Raw genomic sequence first — 21,116 nt, 5'->3', positions numbered from 1 at the left:
AAAAAAAAAAAAAAAAAAAAAAAAAAAAAAAAAAAAAAAAGAAATGACCAAGGCTTAGAGAGGTGAGAACAGAAATTACTGCTAAATGTTATTGACCTGACACCACTGCAAGATAAATGTGAAACAGATATGTGAATTTCCCAGACAGCTGACCCTCACCTCATCAAGCATTTTAATTTGTCCTAAATTTTGCACGAACAAAATCAGCCTTGTATATGAAGAAAGTGAGCGGTTTCAGACCAGAGGCAGAGAGACCCATTTAGATACTGTAGAAATAGTTCATGGCGGAAATGATTCAGGGTCAGTATTATAAATAGAGAATTATAATAAACTCAAAGACTTATTTAGAAGGGACCTATGAGAGTACTGACTGCATGCTGGTGTCATATATACATTGAGGGATACTGAGAGGCACAGAACTATTTGATTTTGTAATACATACCCCAGGTTACTAGGTTCTTTACCAAGGTTAGCTAAGTTTTTTTGTTTCCTCTTTTACTGATGTTCGTATTTTCTGTTAATACCTTTGTACTCCTTGCCCTGCTAGGTTATGTGCTGAGAAACCATATCTCCACATTTACTATAATTATGTCTAAATTAACAAAGAGCCCATAGACTGTGGATAAGTACCCTAGAAACCCTCTCACGAGAGCAAAGAACATGAATTTTATAGCACAGATTTTACAACACCTATTCTGACTCTTAGAAGATATTTTGGCTTACGTTTACTTGGCTGTATTCCCAATGACTGGATACATGACCTCTAGAAAAATGAGGTTGTAATGCATGTTCTACATGTGATGTATTCCTTGCTATAATTCCCCCCCCCCAGTATAGTTTTACTACCCCACAGTGTCCCACAGTCAGAACATAATTTATTAAAAAGGGAATGACTGGTTTGACTTCTGAAAATATCCTTTCTCCTTGGTTAAGACCAACGAGGTAAACGTGGTTAAGGTGTCAGGAACACAGTCTCAGGAATTACTGCCTTCAGGAACATTAAAAACCAAATTTATTATCTGCTGACTTTAATGTGCTTCCTGAGCTTTGTCATCTGAGAAGTAAAGCTCTGGAAAATATATATTTCTTTCAGGTTCAAGGACACTCTCACAAAATGGCACAAGTTTCTCTGTGGCTTTTGTGAAAGACAGATGAGGGAATTCCTAGAAAACCAGGCCAAGGCAGCACAATGACAGTTCTGTTAGAGGGAGTAGGAGTGTTGGTGCCACTGTAAAAATAAATTAAGAACACATTATGACTGTGGAAGAAAAATATTCTGAGGTCTATCCAATTTCACTACTAAAAACTTGAGAAAATGGCAACTGAGATTCAAAGACCAATCTGTACATCATTAATGGCTGTAGAGAACGATGTTAGGATGAGAAATCCCAGCAATCCTTGACCTCCCTGGCCTCCTGGTTCACATGCCTCCCAAATCCCAGACTCTGGAGAGGACACGCCACCCCCTTCTCTACTCCAGCTCCTAAACTGATGAAAGTTGTTGACAAAAGTTAAGGCAAATTTGAAGTACTCTAAGTTTTTTGCTTCCCAAACTCCTTGTGGCTTAACTTTTATCCAATCTCTCCACCACTTCTGCTCCAGAAAAACAAATATTCCCTTTTCTTTCTAACTCTGTATCTATGACCTTATTTTCCCCTTCCAGCTTCAGACTTATGCTCCACTAGTTTCCCCTTTTTCCTATTTTCAATTATTCCTTCTTCATAGACCTTTTCCCATTTTTGTGCCTTATCCTACAAGCAAACAAAGACAGATCAAGAACACCACTCTCCTTCCAATCTTACTTCCTGAAGCTACCATCAGCTCTTTTCCTATACCAACCAAGTGTTTTTATTTTCCTCAGTTTTTTCCCTGACAAATTTGTTGTAAGTCAAGTCTAGTCTTACCACCTCCACTTCCACATCCACATGCCCTGGTTAAATTGCTGCAATCTAGGCGTATATGCACTCACATTTTAATGGACCAATTCTCTAAAGAACTATTAATCACCTCCTAGGAGTCAGATGTCTTTGGCCTATTTTCAGGCTCCATCCTATTGGATATATCCATAATTCATATTCTGCACTGTTGGCAGCCTCTCTTTCTAGAAATTTCCTACTGTTTATTCTCTGATGCCAAGCCCTCCTGGTTTTCTTCTGATGATAATTTTTCTCAGTTGCCTCATTACTTCTTTCCCCTTATATGTATGTATTCCCAAAGATCTGTGCTTAGTTTTCTTTATTCTACATAGCCTCATCCATTCTATGGCTCCAAAGTTGGATTTTTATACTGTCTCAATTTCCTTCCTGCAACTCATTCCTCCACCTGTTCCTGGGCCCATCACTCTACCAGATGACCTCCGAATTGAGAAATTCAGGCCCTATTTTACTTCTCAGCAGATTGCTGACCATCCTGCTCTTCCTCTGCTTCTGTCACACATCACTCCATCCTTCCCGTCAATCTTCCTGGCATCTTCCCTGCTTCCTATGCAAGCCCTCCCTCTTCTTCTCAAACATTAAACATCAGCGTTCCTCAAGGTACTCTCCCCGTATCACTCAGTATTCACCTCCAGCCTCAATTACATGGATAGAACAGTACTACAAAAAGCTCATGCAAAGGTGTCCGGAGCCATAGAGCCAGGCTGCCTGCCCGTCCGGAGCCAAAGAGCCCACCCAGCTATTGCCTCGAGGCCTCAGAGCCTTGTTTGCTGTTATCTTCCGTCCCTCCCCCTCCTGTGCACTATGGGTGTAGGTAAGCCCAGCTATTGCCTTGAGGCCTCAGAGCCTTGTTTGCTGTTATCTTCCGTCCCTCCCCCTCCTGTGCACTATGGGTGTGGGTAACTTTGCAACTTGCCATAGATAACGGGAATTTTCCATTTACCGGAACAACCCGCCCTGCGGTTTTCTCAGTAAGCCATCTGCTGCTCACTTCCTTATCTGCTGATTCCCTCCTGCTGTCTATATAAGCTGTGACCTTCTGGCTAATAAACGAGACTTGATCAGAATACTGTCTTGTCTCCATTTCTCGTGTCTCTTGTCCCATCCAATTCCCACTCCCCCCTCCAGGGTCTGCGTTGAATATCCCGCGGGTCGGGACACAAAGGTCTGTATTATCTTTTCATTCTATTTTTCCACAAACTTTCTGAAATATCCTTATATATGGAAGACTCAGAAATATTTACCTGTAGCCTACATTTCTTTGAGCTCTAGACACACACATGCACACCCACAAACTGCCTCTTTAGATCTCCCCTTAGATGTCGCAAAGGAATCTCAAACTCAGTATGTTCAAAATAAACTTAGGATTTCTTTCCAAATCTGGTTCTCTTGCAGCTCTTCCTGAACAATACCCCCATCCTTCCAGTTGTGAGACAAACTAGGAAGTCACGCTTGATACCTCCCTTTCACCCCAGTATCCATCCACTACCAATATCCAATCTATTCCACCTCCCAAATATCTCCAAGCATTGTCTATTCCTCATCATCCACATTTCCACTATTTTAACCAAGATGAACAAGAATTCATCTTAAATACTGGTAAGGATGCATACTAATTCTGCTGTTTAAAAAAATGTTTTAAAAATACCAGATTCCCAATAATATTGGTCGACCTGGAATATAGGCATGAATCCAAAAAAAAAAAAAAAAAAGCCTCTTAACAATGAGGAAAACTGTCATCACAAAGCTATTACTACCTTTGTGGTACTGTTAACCATTTCTAATCCATTCTGATTGGAGGAATTTGTATTACCTGGAATATAGGCATGAATCCAAAAAAAAAAAAAAAAAGCCTTCTTAACAATGAGGAAAACTGTCATCACAAAGCTATTACTACCTTTGTGGTACTGTTAACCATTTCTAATCCATTCTGATTGGAGGAATTTGTATTTAAAAAATAAAGGCAACTGATTTAACAAGTTTGAACATTGGGCTCCACATTTGGAAAATGTGGAAACAAATGGTTTCTGAGAATTTCACTCTTTAACTGTCCGGAACTCAACTGGTGTTTATAATAATGACCTGATTTTACAAGACCATATATTGTTAAAGTCTGCTTTGTATGGAAAGGATGTTTCTAACATATTTAGAATGGTTTTTATCCACAAAGGTTTCAAAAATTTTGAAGTTCTAGGTATTTATCCTCAATGACTTCACTTTTAGACAAAGCTGGATAAATGAGGTGTTCCTGAACATTATCACATAAAAATTGGTGCTAACTATATGGGAGATAGAATGTATAGTTCATGAATTTCCACTGGTAGATGATGATCCATATTTAACAGCATAAATCCATTCATATTCTGGTCTATACTGCCAGCAATTAATGAGTAAAAATATTTCAGTCAAAATCTAAAAAGACTGCTTGGAATTTCTTAAGAAAACTGGAAGGAAAAGGAAATTTATCCCTGGAATATTATTTTAACATCCAGCTTCAGTGATAGAACATGAATAGCTCAGCCTTTTGAACAGTTTCAATCAAGATCATTAGATTTATGACAAAATAGGTCATAAAAGATAAATGTGGTCAAAGAGACAACAATAAAAACCATCCAAATGCATTAAAATATTGATTGTTAGGAAGAATCAATCACAAACACACAGTAAAGTGTAGGAGGATCTGAGCCATTTCCTAAAAAGAAAGTGACACTATGATTTCAGTGTGCCAATACCTGCTGTGGGGGAGTTTGCGTGGTGAGACTTTTTTGGCAGGTTGAAGATCTGTTCGCCAGGGTCAGGCGGAGGAATTGCATCTTGCCCTTGTCGTGCCTCTACAGGATCATACTCCTTCCCATCGTAGTTAGCGTCATAGAATTTCTTAAACCACTGAATAAAATCCAAGTTGTCCTGGAAACGTCCTTTCACTAGCTTCTCCACTGGAATTACCTGCAATATAAAATATCTATGTGAGTCACGAACCTCAGGTTTGTTTGTATTTACAACTGAAGTGTTCCCTACACATAATTATTTCCTACATGCCTGCAATCATGACCACTGATCTCTCCCTCAGCTTCTTTAGCCAGCTGTATTCTAGAAGTAATATAATTTTCATCATATTATAGAAGTATTAAACCAAAACATCACAGTTGGTTCTCTTGGAATATTTAATACCTCTATACAAACCAGACACAAGAAGGAATATCCTTAGCTGTCAAAAGGGGCTCGTCTCTCTCAAATACATTCATATTTATTCTTAAAGCATCTCCCCATAAAAATACAGGCCTGGGATGTTGTGCTATTTCAAGATTGATAAGCTTTCCTTATTTCTCTGTAATCCTTGGCCAATTGTGTTGGGATTAACTCTTATAAGGATTATAGCTACCAGACAGTGCAAATTAATAAGATCAAATCAGTGAAAATATCTACCAATCAAATGGTTCATATGAAACAAACTGAGCTTTCCCAGAGCTTACTTACAATGTACAGAGACAAGTATGAAAACCACTAACCACAATCCAGGACTCAGTAATTCACAGGCTACCTGGGAGCAAAGCTAACATGCCATGGGAGTGCAGAGGAAAGAAAGGCTGACCGAGGGGTCCCAGAAGGCACTCTGGAGGAGGTGGCCAGCACTCACATCAACTTGTGAGAAGTGATTCTCAGCTTTTCATGGAGGAAACTTTCTGGCTGCAATCTAAAGAGTCAGCCAGTATTCCCTATGGAGGTCTTAGGGAATCTTCAGAGTGATGTCAAGGACAAAGTGTGGTTTGACTGCTTAGTTTTAATTCAGTGGGCCACTATTTTTGAAGGAAAATAGAAAGGCACCTAGCTACCCAAATTGCACCATTATCAGATTCTTTCTTACTACATCTTTAGGTATGAATTTTAGTTGAATGGGAACTACAAGAGAGTCACAGAGCTAAGGTATGAGTCAGATGGTGTGTACGTAACTGTGTGAGCACAATCAGAAGCCCAGCACTCAAAGCACATGGGATCACTGTGTGACAAAATGAATGGAAGCTGTATAAATTAAACTTTTAGCAAGGCTTTACCACCTCAGGAGCTATATACCATTGATATCCTAAAATGTATCTGGAGGACCAGTTTAAAAAATGTAGAGAGATCTTAAATATCATGACAACTTGAAAGGAAAAAGCAACTGAAGCCTTTTAGGCCATCCATTAAACTGAATCATTAGCAATAAATTTTCCAAAAATGTTGTTTATGCAGCTAAAATAGAAACTAAACCAAGTACAAAATAAAAAAAGGAGAAGCAAACTTTTGGAGGAGACCACATTTTTCATGGAGACTTTCTGGTAACAGAGACTCTGGTGACCAAGTACAAAATAAAAAAAGGAGAAGCAAACTTTTGGAGGAGACCACATTTTTCATGGAGACTTTCTGGTAACAGAGACTCTGGTGCTGATATTTCCTTCCTTTTGGTTCCCCTGAACTCCAGTGAAGTCAGCGCACAAGGAGGAATTCCTGCCACATGTGCACTTAATTGACTTTTCATTATACTATTTAATTACTTCTGTCTTCTGAGTTTTCAATTTTTGTTTATGTTGATTGATTTTTAAGAAAATGACTTCTTAATGACTTCTTAGAGCATAAGGCCCTTTAACACACTACTGTACTTTGTCTATTGCCAGATGTAAAAAATTTTAAATAATTTTAGATGACAGTGGTACATTAGCTGTTAAAAGAAGGCACTTACGTTGACTTAATTTTGCATTCCCTATCCAAATAAAAGTTTCAGGAGCATAAATTCAAAATCTGAGGTGGCAAGCAAAACTTTGCACAGAAACTTCAGATATGCTGTCAGGCTATGACAAACATGAACAGGGCTACCTAACACTGTCTCTCATAAGACTTCTGGATTGAATCTTAGCTTATTAAAGCCAGAGAAGCATGTACAGAGAAATGAATGAAAAAGACATAAGTGGTGCTGCTAATTTATAAAAGTAAGGAAGACCTATACAGCTCCAGTTTTAAAAATATATGGAAGGAACCAACGGGAAATTAACTACAGCAAAGGACATAAAGAAAGTTGGAAAGAATGTGAAGGGTTGGGCTGGCCCGGTGGTGCACTGGAGAGTGTGCCACTTGGGAGCGCAGCAGTGCTCCCGCTGAGGGTTCGGATCCCATGTGGAGACCGGTTCCTGCTCACTGGCTGAGCGCGGTGCGGGCGCGACACCGAGGGTTGTGATCCCGTTACCGGTCAGTAAAAAAGACAAAAAGGAAAAAAAAAAAAAAGAATGTGAAGGGTTAAGATGTGAAAAAGACTGTATGTTTTGAAATTAAAATTCTGAAAAACTGGGAAGCCAAGATCATCTTAATATTTTGTTAAGAATGCTTTTATTTAGCAAGATATAAACTGCAGTAAATTAAAAAATATATAGTTTATCAAAGTTTTCTTTCCTTTAAACTCTATCTCTTACAATTTAGTATTTCATTTTTTTATTTCCATAGCCTGTGTATTACTACCATTTATACAAAGAAAAGTTTTCCATTTCTGCCATGCTGATTTATCCCTTTTCCATTATTTAAAACTCATTTCTTTCCAAGCTTATTCACTCTAAGAGATATATCCTAAAGAAGGAACATGGATTAGATATGTATTTGTATAGCAGTAGACATGTAGAAACAGACTGATTGGGTTTTAGTAATAACAGTCTCTTATTGAGAGGAAAAGGACTCCAGCCCAACTCTGTTTGTATCACTCCAGGACAAAATTATAATAGTTCAAAGGAAGAAAAAAGGGCAATTTACAGACATTGAGAATCTGAGGGCATACACTATGCTGAACATTTTCACATGCATTCCCTCATTTCAACCATGGGTAAGGGGGTTTTAGTACCCATTTTATAGATGGGTAAACTCAGACTCAAAGAATTTAAATAACTTGCTCATGTCATTAAGGTGGGATTCAAACCCATGTGGTTTCTACCTTAACATGCTATTCCTCCAAAGAAACAAAATATACAAAGAACCACAGTGGCATCTGGCAAACATAAGTTTCTTATCTGCAATGCTAAAACATAATAACAGTTTAACCTTAGTAACTCCTGTTAGGTTTTAGTCTAATGGCTACAAGTTTAGAAAATCCCCTGAAATAATCACCTCATGCAAACATGGGACATGAGGGTTGATGCTGTATGCTACATACACACCCCAACCTAATACTGAGATATCAATAATATATCCCATCGATACATTCCTGGGGTTTTGCATTTCTGCTGAAAAACAATATTAAGGAAAGACAGTGCATTTTATGGAGGTACAAGTGAGTCTCCTACCTTATCAACGTTCATTCGCTTAAACGATGCTTGCAGAAGTTTAAAATTGTGAATATACTCATGCTCCAATTTTGCTTGAAATTTTACTTTCTTCAAACTAATGCAGCCTGGAAAAAGCATGTCCATGAACTGGCAATAGGCTGCTCCTGGAAAGAGACAAGAAAAGTATTGGCATGAATCTGGCTGTACCCAGATGTGGGCAGAAGATTGCTAGGCCTGAAGGTGATCGTGCTTAAGGAGCCATTATCACTTAGAACAGGGCCGTCCTGGCTGTGTGTGTCTCTCTTGTCACTGCACTTACGCCTCCTTGTTCACAGGGGCTGGGCGCTGGAGGGAAGGGATCATGCCTTGATGACATGGCGCTGCCACCTTTACATTCCTAACCACTTTGTATTAATTACACTGTGTACTAGGGAATCACTAAGTTCCATGTGACCAGCGAATGGAACCTGATGCTATAATGCCAAGGAAACTAGGGTGAGAATAACTCTTCCTAGTTTCCACCAGAGAGAGGGAACATACTTTTTCTTCAATTTAGCTACTACCTGCTCCAAGTGATCAAAATACATTTAAGAGTAAGAAATGCAGAAAATGTCAACATGAGAGAACTACAAAAGTTCTCATGAAATATGTAGCTCAAAAAATATACATATGCCTGAACTGTTTTATATCCATCTTGCAAAATGATTTAGGTGAAAACTGTATAACTAAGCCATGTAATGCCAAAAACAGTTGTCTACCAATTTAATTCCAGCACAGAGCAATGGGGTTCCCATATTAACATGAAGGATGAAGACATGGACACTCTGCAACGTGCAGAAGTTCAGAGTCATGCTGTGTGTGACTGAGAAATAAACATGACAGAATAATCAATGAGTCCCCTGAGGTAACAGTCAGAGAAAAAGGGGATTCTTTTTTTTTTGTTGATAAGAACAACTCTTAGAACATGACAATTTCAACTAGAAAATTCTGGCAAGAGCATGTTTACTGATTCATATCTTCTTTATAGTAAAGGCTAATGGGTATTTAGGAAAAAAAATTCAACTCCAAAATGATTCTTTTTCTGCTACAAGAAAAAGAAGCAACTGAGTGACAAGAATGGGAACAAGCAGTGATGTTTAGGTTCTTTCTTTGCTGACTCCAGATTTCTTGGTCTATTTCGATAATGTGCTCAAGACCGGTCTTTCTGGAACATGTAGGGCCTCCCCTCATCCTTTACCATCAGGCTTCTGTGAGCAGCCTTTCTTTCTATTTTGATGACTCATCTGTACACAGGAGGGACCACCTATATCAAAAAGATGGCGAGCATCCTTTACTGAGATAGGAATCCAAGGTAAGAGGGAACGAGACCCCAGGAATATAAGGGTTGCCAGAACAGGAAATGTTGGGGTGACTCATATTTTGTAGGTGATAAAATAGGGGCCAAAATAAATATCTCCAGAGTCTCCACATCTGGCTTCCACTTAGATGGCCAGTACCCTGCGTACTAACTAGTGAGTTCCTAGTCAAACAGATGGGTTCTCTTAAAAACAAGGCAAAATAAAACAAACCACAACAAACAAACATTCAAGGAGGTAAGAGAGACATCATGATTTGGGGGGTATTCTTACAGTCATCATCCAATTATTCAGTTCGTCCTTTTGAAGTGCCACCAACCACATGGAGCAAATTCCACGACCACTTTTAACATTTTCGTATAGATGGGAGTTTGAAACACAACATCCTCATTACCTGCTCTTTAAAGTCATTTTCATTTGCGTAGAGGTCAGCATAAAATTTCCCTCTGGTGACCCAGAACTACATATTCTTACAAACCAACCAACCAAAGCACTCAACTGAAAAAGAAATAACAGCTTTTGAAAAAAGAAAAGACACAAACTTCAATATAGGATGGGAAGTGAAGAAAAATCATTTCTAGTGCCATCATCCTGAGATGACCACTGGTAATACTCTGTATATGCCATTCTAATGCTTTTTTGCGGGGAGGGGTTAGATGAGTATATATTTTTTCTTAAAAATGTGATACTATTTAAAATATATAATCATATTATACCTATTTTTACATAAACTTTTAAAACTTAACAGAACATGATTCCCTTTCTGAGTCATTTAATATTCTCTACCAATATTTTTAATGGCTTTCTGATTTTTATACCATGCTTAACAACTTTCCTAAACCAAGATTACATAAATATTCATGTGTATGTTCTTCCAATACTTTTATGGACTCAAGTTTTACATCTGAATTCTGAATCCATGTGGAATCTATTTTGGTCTATGATATGAAGTATGGTTCTAATTTTAGTCCTTCCAAATGTTACTGGAAATCTGTCATTTTTGGCTCCCCAGCATTTGGGCACTTTCCCACCCAGGGAGATGACACAGTGTCCTGCCTTGTGCCACAGTAGCTGAATGTGGGCAGCCATCCCTTTCCCTCCGCCAGCAATATGGATGCAGGCCATCACCTGATGACAGAGTTTGGATGTGTTGTTCCCCCAAAACTCATGTGGAAATCTGATCCCTAATGTGGCAGTGTTGGGAGCTGTTTGAATCACGGGGGCAGATCCCTCATGAATGGATTAATGTCCTCCCTGAGGGGTGGCAGTAGTGTGTGAGTTCGCTTTATTAGTTCCCACGAGAGCTGGTTGTTTAAAAAGACCCTGGCACCTCCCCCCCCCTCCTGCTTCCTCTTGCCATGTGATCGGTTGTACCTGCCGGCCGTCTGCCACTTTTTGCCATTAGTAGAAGCAGCCTGAGGCCCTCACCAGACGCGGCTGTCCCAGAATCATGAGCCAAATAAACTTCTTTTCTTTACAAATTACCCCGTTTCAGGTATTCTGTTAGAGCAACATAAGAACGGACTAATATACCTGGGCTCTGCCTTTGAATGTTCCTGCCTGCGCCTGTGAGTGGAGGGAGTGACAGAAACACAGTGACAGCAGCATGGTACCATCCTACCCACCCTGTTCCTGTGGCACAAGGGAGACTGTGTCCCCAGCTCCTTAGTCTCTTTTGGTTCCTGTCATCTTCTGAGCTCGGCTTTCCTTGGACCCTAAAATACCCAACATCTTTCCTATAAATTCTTCTTCTGCTTAAGCTTGCCAGAATTAATTTCTGCTATTTTCAACCCAAACTGAAACTGATGAAGTTAGCTGGATGTTAACCACCACCATTTAATAGATAATCTATACTTTCCCCACTGATGAGATGCACCATTCTTACTGTATATTGCTTTCCCAATACATATACTTAGGTCTCTTTCTAGACTTTAAATTGTTTTTTGTAAATCTATCTCCAGATAGTTCCACACTTTAGTTATTTAAATTCTTTAATAGTATTACTACTGTTTATAGAATAATTTCTCCTTCTTTCTCAAAATTTTCTTAAATTTTATCATGCATTTATTCTTTCCATTATATTTTAAAATTTGTTATTCATGGCATATAGAAAATAATAGTTTTTTTTTTTTTTTTGTCTTTTTTCCGTGTCTGGCAACGGATCGCAACCCTCAGTGTTGCCCCCGTACCGGACCGGGGACCGGCAACGGGATTGCAACCCTCAGTGTTGCTCCCGCGCCTCACTCAGCCAGTGAGCGGGAACCGGTCTGTATGTGGGATCCGAACCCTCGGGCGGGAGCGCCGCCGCGCTTCCCAAGCGGCGCACTATCCAGTGCGCCACCGGGCCGGCCCATAGTTTTTTTTTAAAGTCACTTATTTGCTGTTTATTTAATATCAGCTTTACTGACACATAATTCATATACTATAAAGTCCAACCTTTTAAAGTATACAATTCAGTGGTTTTTAATAAACAGGTCATCCCTCAGTATCTATGGGGGACTGGTTCCACGACCCCGCATGGATAGCAAAATCTGAGGATGCACAAGTCTCTTATATAAAATGGTACAGAATTTGCATATAATCTACACATATCCTCTTGTATACTTGAAATCATCTCTAGATTACTTATACCCAGGTACAATGCCTACACACCACTTTATTCGCATGGATTCAACGTAGCATTGGTGAGCAGGATATTCAAGTTTTGCTTTTTGGAACTTTGTGGAATATTTTTTCCCCCAAATATTTTTAATCCACAGTTGGTTGAATCCCCAGGAATGGAATCCACAAATATGGAGGACTGACTGTATTCACAAACTGTACATCCATCACCACTACCCAATTCTAAAGATTTTCATTACTGGAAAAAGAAACTTCATATCCATTAGCAGCCACTCACTATATTCTCTCCTCCCTCTGGGCCCTGGCAACCACTAATCTATTTTCTGTCTCTATGGATTTGCTTATTCTGGATACTTCATATCAGTGGAATCATACGTTATGCAGCCTTTATGTGTGGTTTCTTTTACTCAGCAAAATCTTTTCAAGGTTCATAGGTGTTGTGGCATGTATCAGACCTTCATTCCTTTTTACAGCAGAATAATACTCCACTGTATGAATATACCACAGTTTTTGGTCCATTCATCAGTTGATGGACATCTGGGTTGTTTTCACTTTGGGGCTATTTTGAGTAATGCTGATATGAACATTTGTGTACAAGTACGGAACCACAGAAGACTCCACATAGCTAAAGCAATCTTGAATAAAAAAAAACAAAGTTGGAGGCATCACACTTCCTGACTTCAAAATATACTATAAAGGTTTAGGAACCAAAATAGCACGGTATTGGCAGAAAAATAGACAAATAGATCAATGAAACAGAATAGAGAGCCCAGAATAAAACCCATATACTTACAGCCAACTGATTTTCTACAAAGGTGCTAAGAATATACAGTGGGGAAAGGACAGCCTCTTCAATAAATGGTGCTGAGAAAACTGGATATCCATATGCAGAAGATTGAAACTAGACCCCTATCTCTCACCATATACAAAAAATCAACTCAAAATGGGTTAAAGACCTAAATTTAAGACCCGAAACTGTGAAATTACTAGAAGAAAAATAGGGAAAAATGCTACATAAAGTGGGAGTGGCCAGCACTTTTTTTGAGTGAGACTACAAAGGCACAGGCAACTAAAGCAAAAATAGACAAATAAGACTGTATCATACTAAAAAGCTTCTGCAGAGTCAGGGACGCTATCAACAAAGTGAAGAGACAACTTACGAAATAGGAGAAAGTGTTTGCAAACTACACATCAGACCAGAGGCTATTATCCAGAACACACAAGGAACTCAACAGCAAAAAAACTAATAACTCAATCAAAAACTGGACAAACGACCTGAACAGACATTTCTCAAAAGACATACAAATGGCCAATGAACACATGAAAAAATGCTCAAAGTCACTAATCATCAGGGAAATGCAAATTAAAACCATAATGAGATACCATCTCACTCCAGTTAAAATGGCTATTGTCAACGACATAGAAAACAAATGCTGCTGAGGATACGGAGAAAAAGGAACTCTCCTATCATTACTGGTGGGAATGTAAATTGGTTCAGCTATTGTGGAAAACAGTACGAAGGTTCCTCAGAGAACTAAAAGAAGATCTACCTTACGATCCAGCTATCCCACTACTGGGTATACACCCAACGGAAATTAAATCAATATCCTGAAAAGACACCTGCACTCCTATATTTATTACAACACTATTCACAATAGCCAAAAGATGGTGGTGTATATACACAATGGAATACTATTCAGCTATAAAAAACCCAGAAATCCTATCATTTGCAGCAACATGGACAGAACTGGAAACGATCACGTTAAGTGAAGTAAGCCAGGCACAGAAACACAAATACTGCATAATCTCATTCATATGTGGAATCTAAGAAAGAAAAAAAGAAAACAACCCAAACAGAAAAAAAAAGTGGCTCTCATAAAAGTAGAGAGTAGAATAATGGTTATTAGAGTCTGGGAGAGAGAAACGGTTCAAAATGGGTACAAAACTATGCTATCTGCCCTAAGTGAATCATTGTGCAGCATACACATGTATCAAAACAACACACCGTAGTACCCAACAAATATGTACAAGTAAATGTTAAAATTTAAAGCAATAAAAGACTGAGCACTAAAGTTACATATTAAAAAAGGTTTAGTTAGAATATTAACTATACAATTTGCCACCTGTATGCCCTGGGCTTTTAACCCCATCCCTATGCATTTCAGAACCACATGAACATCATATAAGTTGAATAACTATTCTTTAAGAAGTAACATAGACAGGGTTTATCACATTAGCATTTCTAGTAAAGGGTATATTACATAAGCATTTAGGTACTATAGCATATGGTCATATTTTCTAGAGTCAAAGGAGTCCCTGAGAATTTTTAAGAAAATCTCCTTGACTTTTGGAACTAGGCTGAAGACTTGCTGCTGTTGACTCTGGGTCTGTCCATTTGGGCACTTTCAAATTCTGGTTCCCTAAATCTTTTATGGGATATGCCTAAGATATATCATGAAGAGGATACACTGAAATTAATTTTTGCTACTAAGAACATCTTGAAGGGTTCCTGTTGGAGCAGGAAACTATACCACGGCATAACCTGAAGAAGGCTGTTGTATTCTGGTTCCCATCAAAGGTCAAACCTCCGTTTGTGCTCTGGATCACATCTCCTCTCATCTTCTCATTGAGTCACTCCTGCAACTATCCTCACTCTCTCTTGCAATGTAAATTTCCCTGTCTATATATTATTCCTAAAGCATGCAAACGTTCTCTAGTATCATTTGACTTCGACAAAATAAAACAAAATACCTTCCTTGATCCCACATTATCCTTGAGCTACTGTACCATTTATCTACTCCTCTTCATAGTGAAACATCTTGACAAAAGTGTCTCTGCTTCTGTTTTATCTGCCATCCAATTCAATTCAATACCAATTCAATTGTCTTCCAACCTTACCATGTTCAGTCAAGGTCATCAATAGCTTCTCCATCACCGAATCAAAGATCCACTTTTCTTTCTTCATCGTAGTCAACTCTTAATACTATGAGTATTTGGCCCTGTTAACCACTCCCTCATTACTGAAATTCTGTATTTTCTTCCTTAATCATATGAAATAGGCAACAACTAACTGAAAAATTGAGGAATCACTGCCACTGTCCTGGAAGTCTCAGCCAGCCACAAATTGGAACATTCCTCATCAGTAGGTATACAGTCTTTGGGTTATTTCATTACCCTGTACTAATGTGACCTACATTTTGCATGGATCCCACTTCTATCACATTATGCCAAGATTACCATTATTCAGATCATGTACCTCTCCTGCTAAGAATACCACAGTGGTTTTCTATGAAACCACTATAAAATCCAAACTCCTTCCCTGGCCTACAATGCGCTAAGATCAGGTCTCTGTCTACCTCTCCCTTGCCTAACTTTCCTTTAGGAAGCTCCTTTCACGCTGGCTTCCTTGCCTGTTCCTAGACCACTTTAGGTTTGTTTCTGCGTTGAGACTTTTACACATGCTGTTTCATCTGGAACTTCACATGGCTATCCCTTCTTCCATTCAGATCAAAGCTTAGATGTCAATTCCTCCAAGAGACCCTCTCTTACCATGCTATCTGAAGTGGCCTTTCAGTCACTCTTTATCACCTAATCCTGTTTTATGTCTGGTATTTTATTATTAACTCATATGTTGGTGCTATGGTTTGAATGTCCCCTCCAAAACTCAGGCCGAAATTTAGTTGCCCTTATGACATTATAAAGAGGTGGAACCATTAAGAGGTGATTAGGCCATAAGGACACCATTCTCGTGAATGGATTAATGCCCTTATGGCGGGAGTGGGTTCATAACAAAAGGGTGAATTCAGCACATGCTTGTGCTTGCGCTCTTTCTCTCTAGCCCTTCTGCCACGGGATGATGCAGCAAGAAGGCCCTTACCAGATGCTGGCCCCTCGATCTTGTATTTCCCAGCCTCCAGACCTGTGAGCCAATAAATTTGTGACTGTTATAAACTACCCAGTCTCAAGTGTTCTGTTATAGCAGCACAAAACAAACTAGGACAGAACACTGGTACCAAGAAGGGGGGTTGCTGCCATAACAAATACATGAAAATGTGAAAACAACTTTGGAACTGGGTAATGGGTAGAAGCTGGAAGAATTTGAAGGAGCAGGCTAGAAAAAGCCTAGATTGCCATGAATGGAGCATTATTGGCAATTCTGATTAGGGCTCAGAAGAAAAAAATAGCTGTAGGCCAATCTGAAACATCTTAGAGATTACTTAAGGGGTAGCAGCGATCAGAATGTTGGTAGAATAATGAACAGTAAAGGCCATTCTGATGAGGCTTCAGATGGAACTGAGAAATGAAGTAATGGAAATTGGAGTAAAGACCATGTTTGTCATAAAGTAGCAAAGAACTTAGCTGAACTGTGTCCATGCCCAAGGACTTTATGGAAGGCAGAATTTAAGAGTGATGAACTAGGATTTCTGGGAGAAGAAATTGCTAAGCGAAATACTGAAGGAGCTGCATGACTTCTTTTAACAGTATACAGTAAAATGGGAGAAGAGAAAAATGATTTAAAGATGAAATTTATAATTAAAAGGGAAGCAGAACATAAAACCTTGGAACATCCCCAGCCTGGTCATGTAAAGAATAAAAATGCAAGGTTGGTAGAGAATACCAAAGGAGTGATAAGGAGATCAGGATGGACAGAAGAAAATCAGGTGCTATTAATCCAGACAACAGGAGAAAAATCCTGAAGGCATTTCCACATTTGGAGGCTGCCCCTCCCATCACAAGCCCAGAGCAGAGCCCTGAGGGCAAGGTTTCCAGAAAGTGGCCCATGGTGCCTGTAGGAAATCAGCATTTACTGTCTTGCACTGTCTCAAGTGTTTGCTGTCAGCATTTTGGAAGAGTGCCCTACGGCTGCCCCAGCCATGGCTTAAGTGGGCCCAAGTACAACTCAGGCTGCTGTTGCAGAGGGCACAAGCAATTAGCCTTGGCTGCATCCATTATGGTGTTTATTTGCAGGTATGCAGAGTGCTCAGGCTGTGGGGCTATGGCAGCCTCCATCTAGATTTCAAAGTATGTCTTGGACACACTGTGGCTCAGGCAGAAACCTACTGCAGGGGTGCAGCCACCACAGACACTTCCCACTAGGGCAAAGCTTAGTGGAGCTATAGGGGTGGCTCAGGCTGTGGGGCTATGGCAGCCTCCATCTAGATTTCAAAGTATGTCTTGGACACACTGGGGCTCAGGCAGAAACCTACTGCAGGGGCGCAGCCACCACAGACACTTCCCACTAGGGCAAAGCTTAGTGGAGCTATAGGGGTAGGGCCACCCCAAGACCCCAGAACTGAAGAGCTACCAGTGTGCAGAGTCAGATTGGGAAAGCTACAGACATGAGACTTCAATCCATGACAGCTGCTGTATGGGATAAGCCCAGCAAAGCCATGAGGGCAGGGTTGCCCGAGACCTTGGGGACCCAACCCCTGCCCCAGTGTATCCAAGAGGTAAGATATGGAGTCAATGAAGATTACCCTGGACCCTAAAGATTTAATGTTTTTTGCCCTGTTGGGTTTTGGACTTACATGGGACCAGTTATCTCTTTCTTCTTGCCTATTTCTCCCTTTTGGAATAAGAATGTCTACCCTATGTCTGCCCCACCACTGTATTTTGAAAGCACATAACTAATTCCACAGGCTCACAGCTGGAGGAGAATTTGCCTCAGGATCAATCACTATAACTTGAGTCTTATCCACATCTGATTTAGATGAGACTCTGGACTTTGGACTTTTGAGTTGATGCTGAAAGAAGTTAAGACTTTTGGGGATACAGGCATAGAATGAATGTATTTCGTATGTGAGAAAAATATGAGTTTTGGCGGGTAAGGGGTAAAATGTTACAGTTTGAATGTCTCCTCTGAAACTCATGTTGAAATTTTATTGCCATTGAGACAGTATTAAGTGGTAGAACTGTTAAGATATAATTAGAGTGGATTAATGCCCTTATTGTGGGAGTGGGTGTGTTGTTGTGGGAATGGGTTTGTTATTGTGGGAGTGGGTTCATTACACAAGGGCAAGTTCAGCCCTTGTGTGCACATGTGCTCTCTTTCTCTCTCTCATTCCCTCGTCCTCCTGCTGTGGGATGACGCAGCAAGAAGGCCCTCAGCAGATGCCTGCAGCTCGATCGTATACTTCCCAGCCTCCAGAACTATGATCCAATACATTTCTGATCATTATAAATTATCCAGTCTCAGTTATTCTGTTATAGCAGCACAAAATGGACTAAGACAGTTTATGGTTTATCTTCTCTCACTGGAATGTTTCAAGAGTGCTTGTGTCTTATTTGTCTTGGTTCCCTCTGTATCTACACATTTAATACAGTACTTGGCATAAATGAGTTTCAATAAATATCTGGTTAATAAATAAAGGTTTGCATATTGTAGCAGCTGAACCACAATGAGGGCTGGTAAACAGTAAAATTCTAATGTTACCAACTCCCTAATAAGAGATATTATAAGAACATTTGTTATACATTCTTTTAAGAATTGATGGGGTATAAATAAATTTTTTAAAAAACACCTAAACGAAACTTAGAACTACTCTGGAGACCAAGTCTGCAGAAAAGTGAAGATAAGCTTGAAAACTCTAAAAAGATCACATACTTAGGTAAGAGCAATCCAAATTATAGGATGTTGTGTTTACCAAGAGGTTAATTATGATAGGATATACTCTTAGCCCATTAGCTTAAGGTGCTACTACAGTTATGAAGGTAAACAAGATTCTGGAAATGATTTAGAAATAAATAGGATAAAAGAAAACCATTATGTCTTTCTACAGCATCTACACCTAAAGCAGTAAGAATAATTTCGGTTGTCATATACCAAAAGTGACACAAAGAGCTGACAGGAATCCAAAATGAACATTTAGGGAACTGTATGAACAAGGAACAGCTCAAAAATGAACATTCATTCTCAAAAGGTTCAGAGGTATATGATTTAAGTCTATGAAATCATGAAAAGCATAAGACAAATAATCTCATTTTCACCAGATCCCAAGACTTCAATGGCAGGGTAATATCAGAATAAATGGACATTTTAAAAAGAAAACTACCAGATAAAATATTACTTAATAATAACTGTATGAAACATAAAGACAAAGGCTATCTACAACCCAAGGAACAAACAAATACAGAAAACAAACACTAAATCAGAAAGAAAGAAACAAAAGACACTTAAGACATCCAAACAAAAATCAATAAAATGCTAGGAGTAAATCAAGACTTTTCAGTAACAACTCTTAATGTAAAAGAATTAAATTCCCCAATCAAAAGACACAGACTGGCTGACTGGCTTAAAAAGGAGGACCCAACTATATGCTTTCTTCAAGAGACCCACCTCACCCATAAAGACTCATATAGACTAAGAGTGAAAGGATGGGAAAAGATTTCCCATGCAAACAGAAATGAAAAACAAGCTGGAGTAGCTATTCGTATATCTGATAAAATAGACTTTCAATTAAAAACCATAAAAACAGATAAATCAATGCCCTGAAAAAGAATGTAGCAGAGCTTGCTGAGCTGAAGAATTCATTCAACGAAATAAAAAGCACAACAGAGAGTTTAATCAGCAGGCTTGCAGAAGTAGAAGAGAGAACTTCTGAACTTGAAGATGGGCTGTTTGAAATAACACAGGCAGACAAAAAAAAAAAGGAATTAAAAGCATTGAAGAAAATCTAAGAGAGATATCAGACAATCTTAAGCACTCAAATATCCGAGTCATGTGTATTCCAGAAGGAGAGGAAAAAAGGAGATTGCATTGAAAACATATTCAACATAGTGGCAGAAAACTTCCCAGTTATTGGAAAAGACACAGATCTTCAGATTCAGGAAGCTCAAATATCCCCAAACATATTCAACCCAAAAAGGTCTTCTGTAAGACATATTATAGTCAAATTGATTGGCAAAACTCAAAGACAGAGAGAATCTTAAAAGCTGCAAGAGAGAAGCATCAAATCACCTATAAGGGAGCCCCAATCAGACTAACGTCAGACTTTTCATCACAAACCCTAAAAGCCAGAAAGGAATGGGATGATATACTCAAAATACTAAAAGACAGATTGCCAGCCAAGAATACTCTACCCCGCAAGGCTATCCTTCCGAAATGAAAGGCAAATAGTATATTTCTCAGACAAACAACAACTGCGGGAGTTCACTACCACATGACCAACCTTACAAGAAATTCTCAAGGGAGTACTGGGTTTGGTACATGAAAAACAACTACCATTGCCATAAAAACCCAAGAAAAATCAAAACCCACTAGTATAATAAAAATGGCATCTATGAAGAGAAAACAAACAAACAAAAGGCTATCTACAACCCAAGGAACAAACAAATACAGAAAACAAACACTAAATCAGAAAGAAAGAAACAAAAGACACTTAAGACATCCAAACAAAAATCAATAAAATGCTAGGAGTAAATCAAGACTTTTCAGTAACAACTCTTAATGTAAAAGAATTAAATTCCCCAATCAAAAGACACAGACTGGCTGACTGGCTTAAAAAGGAGGACCCAACTATATGCTTTCTTCAAGAGACCCACCTCACCCATAAAGACTCATATAGACTAAGAGTGAAAGGATGGGAAAAGATTTACCATGCAAACAGAAATGAAAAACAAGCTGGAGTAGCTATTCGTATATCTGATAAAATAGACTTTCAATTAAAAACCATAAAAACAGATAATGAGGGCCACTACATAATGATAAAAGGATTCATTCATCAAGAAGACATAACGATCATAAGTATAACGATCATAAGTATATACGCACCCAATGTTGGAGCAGTCAGATTTATAAAACAAACTCTAATAGACCTAAAGAAGGAAATAAACACTAATACCGTAATAGCTGTGGACCTGAACACCCCACTGTAAATATTGGTCAGATCATCTAGGCAAAGAATCAGCAGAGAAACACAAGATCT

At 39.0% G+C, this 21,116-nt stretch overlaps 1 protein-coding gene across 3 annotated transcripts in view; it reads right to left on the bottom strand.

Annotated features, from left to right (window-relative positions):
• The window catches only part of MAPRE2 (microtubule-associated protein, RP/EB family, member 2), a 157,824-nt gene that overhangs the window by 33,739 nt on the left and 102,969 nt on the right, over positions 1-21,116 (bottom strand). For all 3 annotated transcript variants that reach the window (XM_008575702.1, XM_008575704.1, XM_008575703.1), the window contains 2 exons: positions 8,234-8,379; positions 4,667-4,880 (listed from right to left, as the gene is read on the bottom strand). In XM_008575702.1, coding sequence (XP_008573924.1) covers positions 4,667-4,880; positions 8,234-8,379 — 360 coding nt within the window. The remainder of the gene's footprint in view (positions 1-4,666; positions 4,881-8,233; positions 8,380-21,116) is intronic.

Source organism: Galeopterus variegatus, unplaced genomic scaffold (genome assembly GCF_000696425.1).
Source record: "Galeopterus variegatus unplaced genomic scaffold, G_variegatus-3.0.2 Scaffold1224, whole genome shotgun sequence".
Classification (NCBI taxonomy): domain Eukaryota; kingdom Metazoa; phylum Chordata; class Mammalia; order Dermoptera; family Cynocephalidae; genus Galeopterus; species Galeopterus variegatus.
This window is presented reverse-complemented; position numbering and strand designations above follow the sequence as displayed.